We start from the raw sequence: 23,153 nt of genomic DNA, 5'->3' as shown, positions 1-23,153 counted from the left end.
TTTCCTCTAACGTTTGTAGAGAATTTAGACCAACATCTCATTTGTACTGTGTGAAAAGCAAGCTGAGACATTGTAATAAAAGCAACAGCAAGCAAAAAAACAACAAAAATCCTCTGTATTCATTGATACTGGCCACTGGAATGTTAAAAGCAGCACATACTATAAATATTCCCCTTTGGAATCCTGAAGTTGCCTACTTCCATATTGGGCCCTTGCTTAGCATTTCTTCCCTTTTAGTGCACTTTCTTGATCCCTTATTCATGCTTTTGTATTCTTTGTGTACCTATCTTTTCTCTACTGTGAGCTTTCTTGGGGTCAGAGTCTTCCATATTTACTTCTCCTTCCCTGCACCCACAGCATTTAGTGCAGCAGTATATACATTCATAGGTACTCAGTAATATTAGAATTAACTTTTTTGTTCCTTGTAAACTAAAGCATTATGCAGTTTCTGATGAATTGTTACTTTTACAGTCAAAATGGAGAAAACGAATTTGGGGTGAGATCTGTTTTAATACTGGGTTCAAAAGAAAGTGTATATTTAACCAAAGAAGAGGGAAGGAGCAACTTGGTTGAGGAAGAGAATGGTGTGTTTCATAACCCAAAGAGAGAGGGTATGGGGAGTGGGGTTTAACAAAGTTAATTAGAGATAAGAGCAGATTATTTGGGTTGCATCAGGGAGTTTGAAATTTTCATTTAAAAATAAATCTGTCATTGTTATTGTTAAATATTTAGTGTTTAAAAATGTAGAGTATCATTACTACAATTTTCTGATAGACGAACCATAAAATTTTGGTAGTGGTCATTACCTTTTTATGCTAATTTGGCTTTATTCATAGCACCCAGACCCTAAATTTTAGAGTTAAAAAATATAATAAAGGCTTTTCCCCTTTCTAAGAAAAAACTTAACACCATTGCAGCTGTGAAATGAGTTTGAGAGTAGTATTTTAGTTCAAGTAAGTTGGAGGTTGCTTAAAATATTATTAAAAATGCTTTATAATCTTTTTTTCCAACACATAGACTTTTTTAATTTATTTTTTTATACAGCAGGTTGTTATTAGTTATCCATTTTATACACAACAGTGTATACATGTCAATCCCAATCGCCCACTTCATCACACCCCCACCCCCACCCCCACCCCGGCCACTTCCCCCCCCTTGGTGTCCATATGTTTATTCTCTACGTCTGTGTCTCTACTTCTGCCCTGCAAACCAGTACATCTGTACCATTTTTCTAGGTTCCACATATATGCGTTAATATACGCTATTTGTTTTTCCCTTTCTGACTTACTTCACTCCGTATGACAGTCTCTAAATCCATCCACATCTCTACAAATGACCCAATTTCGTTCCTTTTTATGGCTGAGTAATATTCCATTGTATATATGTACCACATCTTCTTTATCCATTCGTCTATCGATGGGCATTTAGGTTGCTTCCATGACTTGGCTATTGTAAATAGTGCTGCAAAGAACATTGGGGTGCATGTGTGTTTTTGAATTATGGTTTTCTCTGGGTATATGCCCAGTAGTGGGATTGCTGGGTCATATGGTAATTCTATTTTTACTTTTTTAAGGAACCTCCATACTGTACTCCATAGTGGCTGTATCAATTTACATTCCTACCAACAGTGCAAGAGGGTTCCCTTTTCTCCACACCCTCTCCAGCATTTGTTGTTTGTAGATTTTCTGACAATGCCCATCCTAACTGGTGTGAGGTGATACCTCATTGTAGTTTTGATTTGTATTTCTGTAATAATTAGTGACGTTGACCAGCTTTTCATGTGCTTCTTGGCCATCTGTATGTCTGCTTTGGAGAAATGTCTATTTAGGTCTTGTGCCCATTTTTTGATTGGGTTGTTTGTTTTTTTAATATTGAGCTGCATGAGCTGTTTATATATTTTAGAGATTAATCCTTTTTCCATTGCTTCGTTTGCAAATATTTTCTCCCATTCTAAGGGTTGTCTTTTCATCTTGTTTGTAGTTTCCTTTGCTTTGCAAAAGCTTTTAAGTTTCATTATGTCCCATTTGTTTATTATTGTTTTTATTTCCATTACTCTAGGAGGTGGGTCAAAAAAGATCTTGCTGTGATTTATGTCAAAAAGTGTTCTTCCTGTGTTTTCCTCTAAGAGTTTTATAGTGTCCAGTCTTACATTTAGGTCTCTAATCCATTTTGGGTTTATTTTTGTGTATGGGGCTAGGGAGTGTTCTAATTTCATTCTTTTACATGTAGCTGTCCAGTTTTCCCAGCACTGCTTATTGAAGAGACTTTCTTTCCTCCATTGTATATCCTTGCCTCCTTTGTCATAGATTAGTTGACCTTAGGTGCGTGGGTTTATCTCTGGGCTTTCTGTCCTGTTCCATTGATTTATATTTCTGTTTTTGTGCCACTACCATAGTGTCTTGATTACTGTAGCTTTGTAGTATAGTCTGAAGTCAGGGAGCCTGATTCCTCCAGCTCTGTTTTTCTTTCTCAAGATTGCTTTGGCTATTCGGAGTCTTTTGTGTTTCCATACGAATTGTCAAATTTTTTGTTCTAGTTCTGTGAAAAATGCCATTGGTAGTTTGATAGGGATTGCACTGAATCTGTAGATTGCTTTGGGTAGTATAGTCATTTTCACAATATTGATTCTTCCAATCCAAGAAAGTGGTATATCTTTCCATCTGTTTGTGTCCCCTTTGATTTCCTTCATCAGTGTCTTATAGTTTTCTGCATACAGGTCTTTTGTCTCCCTTGGTAGGTTTCTTTCAGATTTTTCATCATTAGTGTATAGGAATGCAAGAGATTTCTGTGCATTAATTTTGTATCCTGCAACTTTACCAGATGCATTGATTAGCTCTAGTAGTTTTCTGGTGGCATCTTTAGGATTCTCTATGTATAGTATTATGTCATCTGCAAACAGTGACAGTTTTACTTCTTCTTTTCCAATTTGTATTCCTTTTATTTCTTTTTCTTCTCTGATTGCCGTGGCTAGGACTTCCAAAACTATGTTGAATGATAGTGGCGAGAGTGGACATCCTTGTCTTGCTCCTGATCTTAGAGGAAATGCTTCCAGTTTTTCACCATTGAGAATGATGTTTGCTGTGGGTTTGTCGTATATGGCCTTTATTATGTTGAGGTAGTTTCCCTCTATGCCCACTTTCTGGAGAGTTTTTATCATAAATGGGTGTTGAATTTTGTCAAAAGGTTTTTTGCATCTATTGAGATGATCACATGGCTTTTATTCTTCGATTTGTTAATATGGTGTATCGCATTGATTGATTTGCATATATTGAAGAATCCTTGCATCCCTGGGATAAATCCCACTTGATCATGGTGTATGATCCTTTTCATGTGTTGTTGGATTCTGTTTGCTAGTATTTCGTTGAGGATTTTTGCATCTATATTCATCAGTGATATTGGTCTGTAATTTTCTTTTTTTGTAGTATCTTTGTCTGGTTTTTGGTATCAGGGTGATGGTGGCCTCATAGAATGAATTTGGGAGTGTTCCTTCCTCTGCAATTTTTGGAAGAGTTTGAGAAGGATGGGTGTTAGCTCTTCTCTAAATGTTTGATAGAATTCACCTGTGAAGCAATCTGGTCCTGGATTTTTGTGTGTTGGAAGATTTTTAATCACAGTTTCAATTTCATTACTTGTGATTGGTCTGTTCATATTTTCTATTTCTTCCTGGTTCAGTCTTGGAAGGTTTTACCTTTCTAAGAATTTGTCCATTTCTTCTAGGTTGTCCATTTTATTGGCATAGAGTTGCTTGTAGTAGTCTCTTAGGATGCTTTGTATTTCTGTGGTGTTTGTTGTAACTTCTCCTTTTTCATTTCTAATTTTATTTATTTATGTCCCCTCCCTCTTGATGAGTCTGGCTGATGGTTTATCAATTTTTTTATCTTCTCAAAGAACCAGCTTTTAGTTACATTGATCTTTGCTGTTGTTTTCTTTGTTTCTATTTCAAAATATTCTTTATAATCTTCTAATGGTAGGCAGTCTAAATAGAATGTGTTAGTAATCTTTGGACTGTTAAGTGTGGGTGTTTCATTTCATTTTCTGACGATTTTTTTTAATTTAATTTATTTTTTATACAGCAGGTCTTTATTAGTTATCCATTTTATACATATTAATGTATATATGTCAATCCCAATCTCCCAATTCAACCCAACCCCCCCACCCCCCCCCCGCCACTTTCCGCCCTTGGTGTCCATACGTTTGTTCTCTACATCTGTGTCTCTTATTTCTGCCCTCCAAAGCGGTTCATCTGTACCATTTTTCTAGGTTCCACGTATATGCATTAATATACGATATTTGTTTTTCTTTCTGACTTCACACTGTATGAAAGTCTGTGGATCCATCCACGTCTCTACAAATGACCCAATTTCGTTCCTTTTTATGGCTGAGTAATATTCCATTGTATATATGTACCACATCTTCTTTATCCATTCATCTGTCAATGCTGACAATTTTCTTTTTTCCTTTTTCATTTTTTTTTAAATTGAAGAATAGTTGATGTATGATATATGTTCAGGTGTACAAGATAATGATTCACAATTTTTAAAGGTTGTGCTCCATTTATAGTTATTATAAAATGTTGGCTATATTCCCTGTGTTGTTCAATATGTCCTTGTAGCCTACTTTATAAATAATAGTTTGTGCCTCTTAATCTCCTCCTACCTGTATGTTGCCCTTCCCCCTTCCCTTTCCCCACTGGTAACCACTACTTTGTTCTCTATATGACAGTTTTCTTTTTTAAGCCAAGGATGAAGTAGAAGCTTTTAGAGCAAGAAATTTTATGAATGCATGTGAGTGCTTATATTTTGGACAGATTCCTGAAGAGCTTAGTTGGCATAGCTTGTGTTCTAAGGGAAGGTAGGTTACTTCCAGAGATCCTAGTTAATAAAATGTTGTCAAATTTCTGTCAACATATAACAAACAGAGGTCCCTAATTTGTGAATGGCAGGAGAAAAGTTGGTATTTAACAGTTTGGTAATGCTTTAGAAGTGTGATTTAGGGACTTTGCTGGCAATCCAGTGGTTAAGACTTCACCTCCAATGCACGGGGTACAGGTTTGCTCCTTGGAGGGGGAGCTAAGATCCTATATGCCTTGCAGCCAAAAAACCAAAATATAATAAAACAAGCAATATTGTAACAAATTCAATAAAGACTTTAAAAAAAAGTGTGATTTAAAAAAAAAAAGCACTCAAAATTTAACCGACAAATATCCAAGACCTTTTCACTTTGTGTTTTGTTTGTTTTTGTTTGTCTGGAGTGTCTCATAATATTTTATCTGTATGTTCATTTATAAGTGTTTATAGAGAATTTTCCAAGTTTTCAGTTATGACCAAAGTGTTGTGAAATCAGTTTAGTAGGTCTTGACCAGTTTGGGTGTGGTTTTGTTTGGTTTGATTTGTTGAATGAGACTAACATTATTAGAGTGAATTTGGAAGTAATAAGGGTGAACGATCATGACCTTTGTTTCAGTTATACATATGTGTTTGTGTATAGTGTATTATGTATTTATTACTGTGGGTTGTGGCCAAAAAAATTTGAAAGCTACTGATTTTACAGGTTTCTTTCAGTACTACAGATATATAATCCACATCTACTTATTGAGCTATAAAGATACAAGAGATGGAAACAAAAAGTTGCAACAGTTTAAAAATATCAGTAACCAGAGGGATTTTACAAGAGAGCATTCATAGATTGTTAAATGAGTGGTATAGATACTACCTACCATTTGTTGAGGGCTCAGAATGTGCCAGCACTATGCGAAGGGCTTTATATTCATTATTTCATTTGATTTTCACAAACATTTAACTGTAGGTACGTTTATTATCCCAATTTTACCATTGAAGAAATGAGTCTTAGTGAGGTTATGTAACAGCCTATTTCCCTGCTGAACACAGGGGCTGTTGCTCTTAACCATGTGTCCAAAATGAGGAAAGCTCCTTGGGCTGTGTTGCCTGGGAAGACTACCAGTGAAGGAGAAACGGCAGCTGAGCTTTGAGATAGGATTTGGTTAGGTACGGAGGAATTTGGAGAAAGCCATTTAATGTGTGGGAACAGAGATGGAACAAATTGAGCACAAGTGTTAAAAGTCTCTACTCAGACTTTAACTTATTGAAATAATCAGTTGTCTGTCTCCATTTCTAGGCTGCATGCTCTAGGGCCATTTGTTACTTATTTTATGTTTCCATTGCCTGTTGCCATGTCTGGCCCTTAATTGATACTCAGTAAAGCATTTCAAGAAATGAATGCCCCTTATCCATGCCTCAGCAGAGAAGCAAGTGGGAAAAGAACAGAGGCATCATTAGGTGTTAATATTGAATGACTTTATTACTCTAGAAATTGTCCTGTCAATTTTAGTAAGTCATAAAGGATATAACTGACATAGAATATGCTGGAACTCTTGTGTTGTTCAGCCTGTGGTGGATGGGGGTAAAGAGAAGCATAGACCTCAGATCTCTGTGTTTAGTGCCTTCCATCAGAAGTAACTACACTTGGTAAAGATGATACATCTGGTTTTCAGTGTTTTGGAAACCTCTCAATGTTTTAAAGTCAATTTGTTTAATTTGGTCAAATATTTATTGTTAGTTTGGAGAGTTTTGTTTTGTTTTGTTTTTTAAATAGAACTAGTCCTGATGAGCTGTTTGTAATTACTTACATCACTGTATTTCTCAAGGTATACTTATACATTCAGTCAGTTGAGAAAATGTTTCTCAGTGTTCACCTTGTTTCATCTCTGGTTAGAGCCAAAGGTTAAATAGGTACAGAGGCATGGTCCCTGCCACCATGTAGATTTCAGTCACCTAAAGAAATAGAATAATGTATTACATACATAACTATAGTATGAGATAGAATGTGAAAAATACTCAAGTTTGGTATGAGCTATAAGGGGCAGAGAGGACAAAGATAGCACTTTTGATTGGGACATCAAGAGTATTTTCCTCTCAGGCAGGCAAAAATACCATTCCAATTCCATTTTATACTCAGTGCTTCAGGATGAGATTAATTTCTGTAATGAATTTTAACATAAGTCTTATTTTCTGTTTTTTATATTCCCCACCAATATGTCAAACAATTTGAGCTAGGAATTCATTGTTCAGTATGCTTGTACACTTGTGTAAACATGTAAATACAAAGATACCTACTAAATATTATTTGTAATTTTAAAAAATAACAGGAATAACATAAATGCCTAAAAAGAGAAGATTGAGGAAATCATTATTTTTATAATGGAATATTAGATAGCTATTAAAAAGAATATGGCCAATCCATATTTATAGGCATTGAACAGTGTCTTGACTTTTCTATTAAGTGAAAAAACTAAGTGGTAAATAATATCTATAGTATCGTTGAATTTATGGGTTTTTTTCTTTTTTTTTTTAAAGAAGATGTTGGGGGTAGGAGTTAATTAATTAATTTATTTTTGCTGTGTTGAGTTTTCGTTTCTGTGCGAGGGCTTTCTCTAGTTGTGCCAAGTGGGGGCCACTCTTCATCGCGGTGCATGGGCCTCTCACTGTCGCGGCCTCTCTTGTTGCGGAGCACAGGCTCCAGATGCGCAGGCTCAGTAGTTGTGGCTCACGGGCCTAGTTGCTCCGCGGCACGTGGGATCCTCCCAGACCAGGGCTCGAACCCGTGTCCCCTGCATTAGCAGGCAGATTCTCAACCACTGCGCCACCAGGGAAGCCCTGCATTTATGTTTTTATAAAGTATATACATATGTACATTTGTATATAAATAAAGTCTAGAAGGATACTATACAGGCTGTTAACAGTTGTAGACAACAGTTTCAAATTTGTATGCTTGGTGTACTGTTTGAACCATTTAAATAAGTATATATTGCTTTCCTGATAAAATAATAATAATCTCCCCCTCCAATAATATTTTCCTCTCAAGTCTCAAGGATGCAACTTATAGTTGGTTTAAAAAAAATAAAAAAGAAAATGTATAGGTTTATGGGACCATCCACAGATTTCCAGCATGGCTAGATACAGATACTGAAGGAACATTGTCTTATTATCCATCACTTAACTCATTGTTTATCCTCTGGGTTGACCATTCTTTTAAATATTTTTTTAAAGGCAAATATCTTAAGGTGTATTTAGCCTCATATGTAATTAAAGAACATAAATTGAAACAGACTGTATTAGTATTATATTTTTAATGATTTTAACAGTGTTTAAAAAGCATATATTGTGCTCTAGTCAGTCTGCTAAGGTGCAGTGGTTCTCAAACATAGTGAGACATCTGGGAAAGTTATAAAAAACAACTGGTACATGGAAGCCCATTCTAGAACAATTAAATCAGAATGTCTTTCATGCACATTCATCAATTATCCATCACCATAGCCTTGTGAGAAAACCCAGGTTTTACAAATGCCTGGGAGGTTAAATGACTTGCCCAAGGGACTGACATAGAGCAGTTTGAATTCTCAGCAAACTTGTAGAACCATGCTGTTCCTGCTTGCTTGGCTACTGTGTTGAAATCCATAAATATTCTGTCTATCCAGAGTTGATTATAATGTTGGGAATTGCAAAACAAGTTAGCATGGAAACATAAGACATCCTCCACTTTATGTAACACCTTTGTTCCCATCGTTCCAACCAGCAGCCATATTTGTTTGTTTGTTGTTGTTTTGGCCCCACTGTGCGGCAAGTGGGATCTTAGTTCCCTGACCAGGGATCCAACCCCCGCATATTGGAAGGGCGGAGTCTTAACCACTGGACCACCAGGGAAATCCCATTGTGATGGTCTATCCCCTTTTTTCATCCTCAGTTTGACTTTTTAGAGGGGAAATAGAACAAGCAGTGTTCTTTTGGCTGTGTCTTCTTGTCACAGAAGTTTGCTGTTCTCTCTGTGTTCCTCTACCTAGAGCTGTTTTTTGTGCCTCTTGCCGCCTCTTTCCCCAAATGCTCAGATTATCTTAACCTTGAGTTTCCTATTCAGAGTCATGATACCTCTCTATTCTTTCAAGATTCGGTTCAATAATCACTTAGGTATGATGAAACTTTGGTTAAAAAAAAAATCACAAAACTCTGATAAAACTGCATTTATTCCCCTCCTTCAGTATATTACCTAGTTTTCTGAGTACATGTCTCCTCACATCTGATTGTGAGTTCTCAGCCTAAAGGAACTATTTGGATCATACTCTTGTGCTGTACATGTCATTTGCTCTAGAAATGCTTTTTGAATCAATAGGTAATTGAGTGAAAAGAGGAGAGGTGGGCTTATGAGAAAACCCTGCATTTAATCTGTTCACTTACTGTTTCTAGCAGTGAGAAGCTGTATTGGCATTTTTTTTTTTTAATTAAAAAAACTTTTTTTGGCTGCGTTGGGTCTTTGTTGCTGCGTGCGGGCTTTCTCTAGTTGCGGCGAGCGGGGGCTACTCTTCGTTGTGGTGCTTGGGCTTCTCATTGCGGTGGCTTCTCTTGTGGAGCACTAGGCGTGTGGGCTTCAGTAGTTGTGGCACTCAGGCTCAGTAGTTGTGGCTTGCAGGCTCTAGAGCTTAGGCTCTGTAGTTGTGATGCACAGGCTTTGTTACTCTGCGGCATGTGGGATCCTCGTGGACCAGGGCTGGAACCCGTGTCCCCTGAATTGGCAGGCGGATTCTTAACCACTGCGCCACCAGGGAAATCCCCATATGCATGCTTTTAAATGATTTGGTTTCTTTTTATTATACTTGTTTAATATTTTCTAATTTACATTTTATTATAATCAGACTACTTGGCTAGTATAATATTCACATGTTAGAATTAAGTAAGGTTTTCTTTGTGGCCTATTTTACAACCAGTTTTTATAGGTGTCCCACAAAAAATTCAAAAGAGGGCATAGTTTCTGTAAGCTCACAATTTTTATTTGTATCTTCTAAAGTCAGCTTTATTAATTACATAATTCTAATTACCTTTAGTGGAAGTCAGATTGAAGTGGTAAAGACACAGTAATTGATTTTGTTGCTGCTATACAGGACATAAAGTTTCATTTTCTTTTTCAAGACTATATAATAGTATTGTATAATTTTATCAGGAGATGCGTAATCCCTGATTTTCTCTTTTTGTGATGTTAGTAACTGTCCTACATCTGTTAGATATTGCAAAATGGTGATACCTTTTATTCTTCATGAACTTAGTGAATTTAAACATACATTGTAGTTAATTATCGTGATTCATGGTTTCATTTTTGGCTGGTGAGACCTATACAACTTGACTCCTATGCTCTTTATTTTTTATTTTTTTGGCCGCTGCACAGCTTGTGGAATCTTAGTTCCCCCACCAGGAATTGAACGTGGGTCACAGCAGTGAAAGCATCAGAGTCCTAGCCACTGCACTGCCAGGGGATCCCTTCTGTGCTCTTTTAAGTAGGAGTTTAGTAGGTTTTTTAAATTAAGATAATAGTAGAAATGCAGAAATATTGATTACCTGATTTTAAACATACAACAGAGGTTGATATGAAATGTTTTTACATGTTAATTTTAATTATAATAAATTATGCCTGTTTACTTTAGAAGAGTTTGAATGAACAGAGGTATATAGAAGAACATGAAGTAGTTTGACCATCAAGAGGTAACACTTTAGCACCGTGCATCCTGGGTCGGCGTAGCCATGGCGGCTCGTGTCCTTTGCGCCTGTGTCCTTCGACTGCCTGCGGCCTTCGCGCCGCTGCCCAGGCTCCCCACGCTGGCCGCGGCCCTGCCGCTCAGCACCACCCTGTTCCCCTCGGGGGGCCCGGACGAGGCCTGGGGCTCCGCAGCCGGCCTTTGTTCTTGCACAGGTTCCAGGCGAAGTTACACAGCTGTGCCACCAGTATAGGGACGCACCCCCTTTGACATTAGAGGGAATCAAGGACCATGTTCTTTAGGTCTTGAAACTCTATGACAAGACTGACCCAGAAAAGCTCTTAGTAAATTCCCATTTTATGAAGGACCTCGGCTTAGACAGTTTGGACCAAGTGGAGATTATCATGACCATGGAAGACGAATTTGGGTTTGAAATTCCTGATCTAGATGTGGGGAAGTTAATGTGCTTACAAGAAATTGTAGATTACATTGCAGATAAGGAGGAGGTATATGAATAAAATATCAGACCCTTTTTCTTCACTGAGAGAAGACTCAGAAGATGCTGGCGAGTGTCTGAAAGTGAGAATGCATTTCTGCATCATTGCTGACTGACAGAGTAACTCTGTTTAGACTTGTACTTAAATTATCTTGTGTTTTTTGCCCTTTGAAAATAAATCTGTAAAACCAAAAACAAAGAAAAAAGGTAACACTTTATAGTGTTTATTTTTATTTATTTTTTGCGGTACGCGGGCCTCTCACTGTTGTGGCCTCTCCTGTTGCGGAGCACAGGCTCCGGACGCACAGGCTCAGCGGCCATGGCTTACAGGCCCAGCCGCTCTACGGCATGTGGATCTTCCTGGACCTGGGCACGAACCCGTGTCCCCTGCATCGGCAGGCGGACTCTCAACCACTGCGCCACCAGGGAAGCCCCTATTTTTTAATTTTAATGCATGATTGTTTCTTTTTTATTTAGTTACATATTGTGAATGTTTTGTATCCTGATTTTTTATATATTACATTTCACATCCATAAAAATTCTTTGAAAACAATTTTAAATGACTACATTGTAGTCTAAAGGCATAAACCACAATTTAACAAACCATTCTCTTATATCAGACTTCTAGGGTTTTTTCAGGAAATTTTTATTAATTGCAAATGTGCACTTGAAAAGCTTTTTGGTATTTTGATTTTGATATTCTGAATTTTTATTTAAGACATATGGCTAGATGTGACATTGAAGGAAAAAATCATCCATAAATACTTTTAAGTACTTTCAATGACAATATTTAAATTCTGGTTTTTAAAATTTCAAGCTAAAGTTTCATTTTTTTGCCTTGTCAGTAGGACTACTCAAAATAAAACACTGAAGGTTAAATTTCATTGCAAATGTTGTATATGTTTTATAATAACAAATAGTCTTAATGTTGCTCTGAAATGATGTTAATTTTACTTTACTGATGGATATAGAACCTTAGAAACCCAGTGACTGCCTTGAAGAAAACTAACTGATGAATGACAGAACTTGTATTGAAAACCAATATTTTTAGCCTCTAGCCAAGATCCAATTCTTAGTTCATTTCAATAGTGCTGTATAATTTTATACTTTACTTAATTTTCCTTCAATATATAATAAACTTGTCTTCAGGATATATAGTAGAAAGAACCTTGACAGCATTGTACATTTCGTTAACTAATTGCTGTACTTGGCATGCCACTGTCTTTCTTTACTTGCAATTAAAAGTTAAAGCATTTGGGACTTCCCTGGTGGCGTAGTGGTTAAGAATCCGCCTGCCAATGCAGGGGACACGGGTTCGAGCCCCGGGAAGATCCCACATGCTGCGGAGCAACTAAGTCTGTGCGCCACAACTACTGAGCCCACGTGCCACAACTACTGAAGCCCTCACACCTAGAGCCCGTGCTTCACAACAAGAGAAGCCCGTGCACCGCAACGAAGAGTAGCCCCCGCTCACCACAACTAGAGAAAAGCCCGCGCGCAGCAATGAAGACCTGATGCAGCCAAAAATAAATAAATAAAACTTTTTTAAAAAATTAAAGCATTTGGGGCTTTCCTGGTGGCGCAGTGGTTGAGAGTCCGCCTGCCGATGCAGGGGACACGGGTTCGTGCCCCGGTCCGGGAAGATCCCACATGGCGCGGAGCGGCTGGGCCCGTGAGCCGTGGCCGCTGAGCCTGCGCGTCCGGAGCCTATGCTCCGCAACGGGAGAGGCCACAACAGTGAGAGGCCCGCGTACCGCAAAAAAAAAAAAAAAATTAAAGCATTTGATTAATACACTTGATTAATTCACTGTAGGGTTGTGAGGAGGAAGCAGTTGAAAAATGCTTTTGTATTATCTTTTACTGTTTTTTTTTACCCCTACGGGAGGATGGAACATAATGACTTGTCATCTATATATTCTGGATAGTTTAAGAAAATATCCTATTCAGAAGTTCAATCCTGACTGTTACCGAGGTTTTCAAGTATTTTAATAGAAATTTTTAGTCGTAAAATGTAATGTGCAAATTAATTGGAAAAAGAGAATGGACTGTCTCTAAATATGGTCTAAAGTAGAATTCTTGAGCATAAATATATAGAAAAAACTGGAGTCGTTTTTGTAAAATGGAGACTCAGCCTCCATTCTCAATATTTTTTAAAATTTCCTTTTTTTTTAAAGAAACAACTTTGCTGCATTTAACACTCCCAGTATTTTCAATGGACTAGATTTAAGATGGAGCCTAGGAATGTGCATTTTAAACAGTCTAATGTCTAATAGACATTTACTAGGTAATGTCAAGCAGTTTTTCCAGAGTGGTTATACCACTTTATACACACATCAGTAGCCTATGAAAGGTCTGGTTCCTCCATGTTCTCACCAAAACTGGGTATTGTTGGGCTTTTTAATTTTAGCCAGTCTGGTGGTATGAAGTGGTACCCTATTGTGGTTAGTTTTTTCTTTTTTTTTTCTTTTAAATTTTTAAATTTAATTCAATTTTTTTTTATATACAGCAGGTTCTTATTACTCATCAATTTTATACACATCAGTATATACAAGTCAATCCTAATCGCCCAATTCATCACACCACCATCCCCACCCCCGCATGGCTTTCCCCGCTTGGTGTCCGTACATTTGTTCTCTACATCTGTGTCTCAACTTCTGCCCTGCATACTGGTTCATCTGTACCATTGTTCTAGTTTCCACATACATGCCTTAATATACGATATTTGTTTTTTTCTTTCTGACTTACTTAACTCTGTATGACAGTCTCTAGATCCATCCACGTCTCAACAAATGACCCCATTTCGTTCCTTTTTATGGCTGAGTAATATTCCATTGTATATATGTACCACATCTTCTTTATCCATTCGTCTGTCAGTGGGCATTTAGGTTGCTTCCATGACCTGGCTATTGAAAATAGTGCTGTAATGAACATTGGGGTGCATGTGTCTTTTTGAATTATGGTTTTCTCTGGGTATATGCCCAGTAGTGGGATTGCTGGATCATATGGTAATTCTATTTTTAGTTTTTTTTTTAATCTTTAAAACACATACGTTTATTTTTCATTCACCTGATGTTGGCGCTGGGTCTGGGAGACTCTTCCAAGGGTTGGCTCAATGGTAAAGGCTGCTTCGACCTATTTTTAGTTTTTTAAGGAACCCCCATACTGTTCTCCATACTGGCTGTATCAATTTACATTCCCACCAACAGTGCAAGAGGGTTCCCTTTTCTCCACACCCTCTCCAGCATTTGTTGTTTGTACATTTTCTGACGATGCCCATCCTAACTGGTGTGAGGTGATACCTCATTGTAGTTTCGATTTGCATTTCTCTAATAATTAGTGATGTTGAGCAGCTTTTGATGTGCTTCTTGGCCATCTGTATGTCTGCTTTGGAGAAATGTCTATTTAGGTCTTGTGCCCATTTTTGGATTGGGTTGTTTTTTTAAAATCGAGCTGCATGAGCTGTTTATATATTTTGGAGATTAATCCTTTGTCCATTGATTCGTTTGCAAATATATTCTCTCATTCTGAGGGTTGTCTTTTCATCTTGCTCATGGTTTCCTTTGCTGTGCAAAAGCTTTTAAGTTTCATTAGGTCCCATTTGTTTATTTTTGTTTTTATTTCCATTACTCTAGGAGGTGGATCAAAAAAGATCTTGCTGTGATTTATGTCAAAGAGTGTTCTTCCTATGTTTTCCTCTAAGACTTTTATAGCGTCTGGTCTTACATTTAGGTCTCTAATCCATTTTGAATTTATTTTTGTGTATGGTGTTAGGGAGTGTTCTAATTTCATTCTATTAAATGTAGCTGTCCAGTTTAACCAGCACCACTTATTGAAGAGACTGTCTTTTCTCCATTGTATATCCTTGCCTCCTTTGTCCTAGATTAGTTAACGATAGGTACATGGGTTTATCTCTGGGCTTTCTATCTTGTTCCATTGATCTATGTTACTGTTTTTGTGCCAGTACCATATTGTCTTGATTACTGTAGCTTTGTAGTATAGTCTGAAGTCAGGGAGTCTGATTCCTTCAGCTCCTTTTTTTCCCTCAAGACTGCTTTGGCTATTCGGGTTCTTTGTGTCTCCATACGAATTTTAAGATTTTTTGTTCTAGTTCTGTAAAAAATGCCATTGGTGATTTGATAGGATTGCATTGAATCTGTAGATTGCTTTGGGTAGTATAGTGATTTTCACAATATTGATTCTTCCAATCCAAGAACATGGAATATCTCTCCATCTGTTGGTATCATCTTTAATTTTTTCATCACTTATAGTTTTCTGCATACAGGTCTTTTGTCTCCCTTGGTAGGTTTATTCCTAGGTATTTTATTCTTTTTGTTGCAATGGCAAATGGGAGTGTTTCCTTAATTTCTCTTTCACATTTTTCATCATTAGTTTATAGGAATGCAAGAGATTTCTGTGCATTAATTTTGTATCCTGCAAGTTTACCACATTCAAAGATTAGCTCTACTAGTTTCCTGGTGGCATCTTTAGGATTCTCTATGTATAGTATTATGTCATCTGTAAACAGTGACAGTTTTACTTCTTCTTTTCCAATTTGTATTCCTTTTATTTCTTTTTCTTCTCTGATTGCCGTGGCTAGGACTTCCAAAACTATATTGAATAATAGTGGTGAGAGTGGACATCCTTGTCCGTTCCTGATCTTAGAGGAAATGCTTTCAGTTTTTCACCATTGAGAATGATGTTTGCTGTGGGTTTGTCGTATACTACCTTTATTACTTTGAGGTAGTTTTCCTCTATGCCCACTTTCTGGAGAGTTTTTTATCATAATTGGGTGTTGAATTTTGTCAAAAGCTTTTTCTCCATCTGTTGAGATGATCATATGGTTTTTATTCTTCAGTTTGTTACATGGTGTATCCCATTGATTGATTTGCGTATATTGAAGAATCCTTGCATCCCTGGGAAAAATCCCACTTGATCATGGTGTATGATCCTTTTCATGTGTTGTTGGATTCTGTTGCTAATATATTGTTGAGGATTTTTGCATCTATATTCATCAGTGATATTGGTCTGTAATTTTCTTTTTTTGTAGGATCTTTGTCTGGTTTTGGTATCAGGGTGATGGTGGCCTCATAGAATGAGTTTGGGAGTGTTCCTTCCTCTGCAGTTTTTTGGAAGAGTTTGAGAAGGATGGTGTTAGCGCTTCTCTAAAAGTTTGATAGAATTCACCTGTGAAGCAATCTGGTCCTGGACTTTTGTTCGTTGGAAGATTTTTAATCACAGTTTCAATTTCATTACTTGTGATTGGTCTGTTCATATTTTCTATTACTTTCTGGTTCAGTCTTGGAAGGTTATACCTTTCTAAGAGTTTGTCCATTTCTTCTAGGTTGTCCATTTTATTGGCATAGAGTTGCTTGTAGTAGTCTCTTAGGATGCTTTGTATTTCTGCAGTGTCTGTTGTAACTTCTCCTTTTTCATTTCTAATTTTATGGATTTGAGTCCTTTCCCTATTTTCTTGATGAGTATGGGTAATGGTTTATCAATTTTGTTTATCTTCTCAAGGAACCAGCTTTTAGTTTTATTGATATTTGCTATTGTTTTCTTTGTTTCTATTTCATTTATTTCTGCTCTGATCTTTATGATTTCTTTCCTTCTGCTTACTTTGGGTTTTGTTTGTTCTTCTTTCTCTAGTTCCTTTAGGTGTAAGGTTAGATGGTTTATTTGAGATTTTTCTTTTTTCTTGAGGTAGGCTTGTATAGCTATAAACTTCCCTCTTAGAACTGCTTTTGCTGCATCCAATAGGTTTTGGATCATCATGTATTCATTGTCATTTTTCTCTAGGTATTTTTTGATTTCTTCAGTGATCTCTTGGTTATTTAGTAATGTATTGTTTAGCCTCCATGTGTTTGTTGCTTTTTACGTTTTTTCCCCTGTAATTGATTTCTAATCTCATAGCATTGTGGACAGAAAAGATGCTTGACATGGTTTCAGTTTTCTTAACTTTACTGAGGCTTGGTTTGTGACCCACGATGTGATCTATCCTGGAGAATGTTCCATGCGCACTTGAGAAGAAAGTGTAATCTGCTGGTTTTGGGTGGAATGTCCTATAAATATCAATTAAATCTATCTGGTCTATTGTGTCATTTAAAGCTTCTGTTTCTTTCTTTATTTTCATTTTGGATGATCTGTCCATTAGTGTAAGTGAGGTGTTAAAATCCCCCACTATTATTGTGTTACTGTCGATTTCCTCTTTTATAGCTGTTAGCAGTTGTCTTATGTATTGAGGTGCTCCTGTGTTGGGTGTATATATATTTATAATTGTTATATCTTCTTTTTGGATTGATCCCTTGATCATTATGTAGTGTCCTTCCTTGTCTGTTGTAACATTCTTTATTTTAAAGTCTACTTTATCTGATATGAGTATTGCTACTCTTTTGATTTCCATTTGCATGAAATATCTTTTTCCATCCCCTCACTTTCAGTCTGTATGTGTCCCTAGGTCTGAAGTGGGTCTCTTGTAGACAGCATATATATGGTCTTGCTTTTGTATCCATTCAGCGAGCCTGTGTCTTTTGGTTGGAGCATTTAATCCATTCACGTTTAAGGTAATTATCTGTATGTATGTTCCTATTACCATTTTCTTAATCGTTTTGGGTTTGTTTTTGTAAGTCCTTTTCTTCTCTTGTGTTTCTCACTTAGAGAACTTCCTTTAGCATTTGTTGTAGAGCTGGTTTGGTGGCGCTGAATTCTCTTACCTTTTGCTTCTCTGTAGCACTCTTGATTTCTCCATCGAATCTGAATGAGGTCCTTGCCAGGTAGAGTAATCTTGGTTGTAGGTTCTTCCCTTTCATCACTTTAAGTATATCAATCCACTCCCTCCTGGCTTGTAGTGTGTCTGCTTAGAAATCATCTGTTAACCTTATGGGAGTTCCCTTGTGTGTTATTTGTCATTTTTCCATTGCTGCTTTCAGTAATTTTTCTTTGTCTTTAATTTTTGCCAATTTGATCACTATGTGTCTTGGCGTGTTTCTCCTTGGGTTTATCCTGTATGGGAATCTCTGCGCTTCCTGGACTTTGGTGGCTGTTTCCTTTCCCATGCTAGTAAAGTTTTCGACTATAATCTCTTCAAATATTTTCTCTGGTCCTTTTGCTCTCTCTTTTCCTTCTGGGACCCCTATAATGCCAATGTTCTTGCATTTAATGTTGTCCCAGAGGTCTCTTAGGCTGTCTTCATTTCTTTTCATTCTTTATTTTTTATTCTGTTCCACAGCAGTGAATCCCACCATTCTGTCTTCCAGGTCACTTATCTGTTCTTCTGCCTCAGTTATTCTGCTATTGATTCCACCTAGTGTAGTTTTCATTTCAGTTATTGTATTGTTCATCTCTGTTTGTTTCTTCTTTAATTCTTCTAGGTCTTTGTTAAATGTTTCTTGCATCTTCTCCATCTTTGCCTCCACTCTTTTTCCGAGGTCCTGGATCGTCTTCACTATCATTATTCTAAATTGTTTTTCTGGAAGGTTGTGTATCTCCACTTCATTTAGTTGTTTTTCTGGGGTTTTATCTTGTTCCTTCATCTGGTACATAGCCCTCTGCCTTTTCATCTTGTCTATCTTTCTGTGAATGTGGTTTCTGTTCCACAGGCTGCAGGACTGTAGTTCTTCTTGCTTCTGCTGTCTGCCCTCTGGTGGATCTGTGTGGATCTGTGTGGAGATCCACAGATCTGTGGATCTGTGTGGAGGCTATCTATGTGGCTTGTGTAAGTTTCCTGATGGGAGGGACTGGTGGTGGGTAGAGCTGACTGTTGCTCTGGTGGGCAGAGCTCAGTAAAACTTTAATCCGCTAGACTGCTGATGGGTAGGGCTGGGTTCCCTCCCTGTTGGTTGTTTGGCCTGAGGGAACCCAACACTGGAGCCTTCCTGGGCTCTTTGGTGGGGCTAATGACAGACTCTGGGAGGGCTCGTGCCAAGGAGTACTTCCCAGAACTTCTGCTACCAGTGTCCTTGTCCCCATGGTGAGCCACAGCCACTCCCTGCTTCTGCAGGTGACCCTCTAACACTATCGGGTAGGTCTGCTTCAGTCTCCCCTGGGGTCACTTTTCCTTCTCCTGGGTCCTTATGCGCACACTACTTTGTGTGTGTCCTCCAAGAGTGGAGTCTCTGTTTCCCCCAGTCCTGTCGAAGTCCTGCAATCAAATCCCACTAGCCTTCAAAGTCTGATTCTCTAGGAATTCCTTCTCCCATTGCTGGACCCCCAGGTTGCGAAGCCTGACGTGGGGCTCAGAACCTTCACTCCAGTGGGTGGACTTCTGTGGTATAAGTGTTCTCCAGCCTGTGAGTCACCCACCCAGCAGTTATGGGACTTGATTTTACTGTGATTGCGCCCCTCCTACCATCTCATTGTGGCTGCTCCCTTGTCTTTGGATATGGGGTATCTTTTTTGGTGAGTTTTGGTGTCGATGATTGTCCAGCAGCTAGTTGTGATTCTGGTGTTCTCACAAGAGGGAGTGAGAGCACGTCCTTCTACTCCGCCATCTTGGTTCCCGTCCCCTATTGTGGTTTTAATTTGATTTTAGTGATGAACAGTGATGTTGAGTATCTTTTCATATGCTTATCAGTCATGTGGATGTTGTCTTTTGAGAAGTGCCTTCCTGAGTCTTTTGCCCATTGTTTATTTGGTTGTGTTTATTATTGATTTGAAACAGTTCTTAAGTAGTTTGGGGGAGTACTTTGTCAGATGGTGATATGTATTCCAAATATCTGACTGGGCTTTTTTATTTTCATTGGTGTTTTATTGTGAATAGAAGTTCCTGATTTTAATGAAGACCAGTTATTAGTTTTCTTCTTTTAGTACTTTTTGTGTTCTTCAGAAGAAGTCTTGGCCTTTTTTTTTTTGCGGTACGCGGGCCTCTCACTGTTGTGGCCTCTCCTGTTGCAGAGCACAGGCTCCGGACGCGCAGGCTCAGCGGCCATGGCTCACAGGCCTAGCTGCTCCGCAGCATGTGGGATCTTCCCGGACCGGGGCACGAACCCATGTCCCCTGCATCGGCAGGCGAACTCTCAACCACTGCGCCACCAGGGAAGCCCTTGGTCTGTGTTTTGAGAAATGCTGAGGCAGGAATCACTTTCTGCTTGGCAAGAACTATTTGCTGTTGACAGGGCAAATAGGTTTCTGAGTAATCCCCCTAAAATCTCTAGTTTTGTCAGCAGTTCTGGCTCCTCTAAGAATCCCTGAGTTTGTCTCTTCTTTTCATAGTATTAAATTTTGGACTCTATGAATTTTATGTCCCTAATGTTTACACAATTTATACTACAGTAAAAAGGCTTGTAGGTAAATTATTTCAGTTGCTTAGAGCAGTGTTTCTTCAATTTTTCCACAGAAGTCTTTTAGCCACAAGGGAGAGTAAGTGCATAACCGCAGGGGCACTTGGAGCCCTGTCAAGGCCTGAGGTAGCCACTGGGAACAAGAAATGTTTCATTGGACTCTTCTGTTTTATCTTTAAAATATGTGCTGTTTCTTAGGGGATATGGTTTGTTTTCACTTGAAAGTAGCGTTTAAATGATTCTAGCTTTTACTCCTAAATTTAGAGTGAAATTGAGGGAGGCTTCAGGAGTCTGTACCATGTTCATTCAGCAGCCTGAAGTATCTCTGGCAGCCCTGGGCTTAGGGTCTCTATGTATTGTCTTCATTAGCCCATTTCCTTTACCAGGCCTAGGTGGTTAAGAAACTTTCACGGTAGTTACTGACAGAGGCAAAACAATATCTCAGGTCTCATTGCTGTCTCCCCTCACCGCCCCCACCCCCACCCCAATACTGTTTGATCGCCTAGTACTAAGGTGAAATCATGGAATTATACCTTGAAAGTTCAGACAGACAAGAGCTGAATAAATATGCAGCAGCCTGAGAAAATTAAAAAAAGAGTGCTCTTATTGGACCAAGAATATTGAGGATTTTTTGGAAAAAGAAAAACAGGTATTCTAATTTTAGAAGTTAAATGCAAGTTTAATTTGATCTTAGCTGTTGGGGAAGTGCTAAAGATCATATAAGGAATGTTAATGCTGTGTCTTCTGTTGAATTATGTATTTGTCTATAAAATGGTCTTCCTCAAAGGAGTTTATGATTTTAAGTATCCAGTAATTTGTTCTAAGTAAGTTTTTGTTACTTAAGTTTTAGTTACTTCTGAATCCTTAACTATGCCATGCTTAGTCATTCTTGCTTTTTGGGACACCTTTTCCTTAAATTGCTTATAGTTGACGCTTTTGTTTACATTGAGTCCCTAAAGTTAAAAAATTGAAAACATATAATTCTGAGATAAAATACTGTGCTTTTTTGGTAGCAACATAATTTTATTATAGTTATGAGTTAATGCCTAGAAACAAATAGTACAAGTTAGGTAACGCTGTATTGTTTCAAGATTCTCAGTAAGCGTTCATCAAAGATTCTTGTGGTTAAAACAGTAAACTTCTATGTCTGTACTCTTTTGTTCTGTTTTATAATGTTGTGATATGATGTTTTTAAGTAGTTTCAGCAAGTCATTAGGTAGATTGTTATTCTGAATGAGCACTTGCTTAATAAAGGAAAGGGTGCAGAGGGATTCTTTTCAGGTTACTGTGTCCAAGGGCCAGTTAAAACCATGCAAAAAGAAAAGAGCAGTGTTGTAATTGGTCATTAAATGTTGATGTGAATTCAGTTATTATAACTGAATTATAAGTTTTTTGTCAATAAAGTACTTATTTGGTAATCTCTTAATTAAAATATAGAGTAAGTCTTTCCTGCACAGTGATGAGTGTGCAGTGTGATAAAATGTTTTACATCAAAGACTTTTGAAATTAAAGTGTAACAATACATTTTTTTTTTTATTGTGGCAAACTCTTAAATTTACCCTCTTAACAATTTTTAAGTGTACAGTATGGTATTGTTAACTGTGTGTACATTGTTATACAACAGATCTCTAGAATTTTTCATCTTGTATGACTGAAACCCTATGCCCATTGTACAATAGCTTCCTGTCTGCCTTCCCAGCCCCTGGCAACCACCATTGTACTTTCTGTTTCTATGAGTTTGATTACTTTAGATACTGCATATAAGTGGAATCATGCAGGATTTGACTTTTTTTTTATTTTTTATTTTTTTTTGACTTTTTTTGATTGTCTTATTTCACTTAGCATAATGTCCTCAAGGTCCATCTGTGTTTTAGCATATGACAGCTTTCTTCTTAAAGGCTGAATAATATTCCATTGTGTATATATGTGTGTGTGTGTGTGTGTGTGTATGTGTGTGTGTGTGTATGTATATATATATATATATATATATAACATTTTCTTTATCCATTTGTCTGTTGGTGGACATTTATGTTACTTCCACACTTTGGCTATGTGAATAATGCTGCAATGAACATGAATGTATCACGATATCTATTTTTAAAGGCTGTATCGATTTTTCTCTTGCAGATATATTCGACTTTATGGGAGAAAATTTAGCAAAGAAGATCATGTTCTTTTTATCAAATTATTATATGAGCTGGTATCAATTCCAAAACTGGAAATCAGCATGATGCAGGGATTTGCACGTCTCTTAATCAACTTGTTAAAGTAAGTCAATGTCCTGTGATTTCTGCTAAGATTTTTTTTTTTTTTTTCTTCAAGGTTTTAGGGAATGAGGAGAGCTAAGTGTTCTTTGGTAAGAAGACCAAGTCCCAAATTACCATTTTGGAAAAAGATTGCAGAAAACTTTATCATAAGTTTAAACCCCATGTGTTAATTAACCTTTTAATTAGGATTCCTTTTTCTCCATGAAGTCTTCTCTTCTCTAGCATATACTGAACTATATGTTGTCTATTTGTTTCATTTATACTAATTACCTTCCCTTATGTAGACTGTAAGATCCTTGTGAAGACAGGGATCATTTATTCTTTTGCTTATCCCAGGCACCCAGCACAATTCGGGAAACATAGATAGTGTGGGAAAGTATGAAACTCATCTACAATAATGGTGGCACAAATTTTAATGCCTCTTTTTACCTGGTGCCCCTTGAGGTTTGGACAGCAGCAAAAGTCCTGGTGCACTGTTCTTCCTCCTACCATGTTTTGCCAGTGAGTGGCTGAGGATGGGGAAAAGCAAAACCCACTGTGATGACAGCAGCATTTAACAACTGTTCTCCCATTGTAGT

At 37.6% G+C, this 23,153-nt stretch overlaps 1 protein-coding gene and 1 pseudogene across 2 annotated transcripts in view; both read left to right on the top strand.

The window, feature by feature from the left end:
* PSME4 (proteasome activator subunit 4) overlaps positions 1-23,153 on the top strand; it is a gene marked incomplete at its 5' end in the record, with an annotated part of 101,217 nt that overhangs the window by 5,783 nt on the left and 72,281 nt on the right. The window contains one exon of the mRNA XM_082852302.1: positions 22,436-22,576. Within this exon, the coding sequence (XP_082708428.1) occupies positions 22,436-22,576 (141 nt within the window). The remainder of the gene's footprint in view (positions 1-22,435; positions 22,577-23,153) is intronic.
* Positions 10,584-11,707, top strand: LOC309969687 (acyl carrier protein, mitochondrial-like; annotated as a pseudogene). Its single transcript has one exon. The product of its transcript is annotated as an acyl carrier protein, mitochondrial-like (transcript).

The sequence above is a fragment of the Leucopleurus acutus genome (genome assembly GCF_964270905.1).
Source record: "Leucopleurus acutus genome assembly, chromosome: 12".
Lineage (NCBI taxonomy): Eukaryota > Metazoa > Chordata > Mammalia > Artiodactyla > Delphinidae > Leucopleurus > Leucopleurus acutus.
This window is presented reverse-complemented; position numbering and strand designations above follow the sequence as displayed.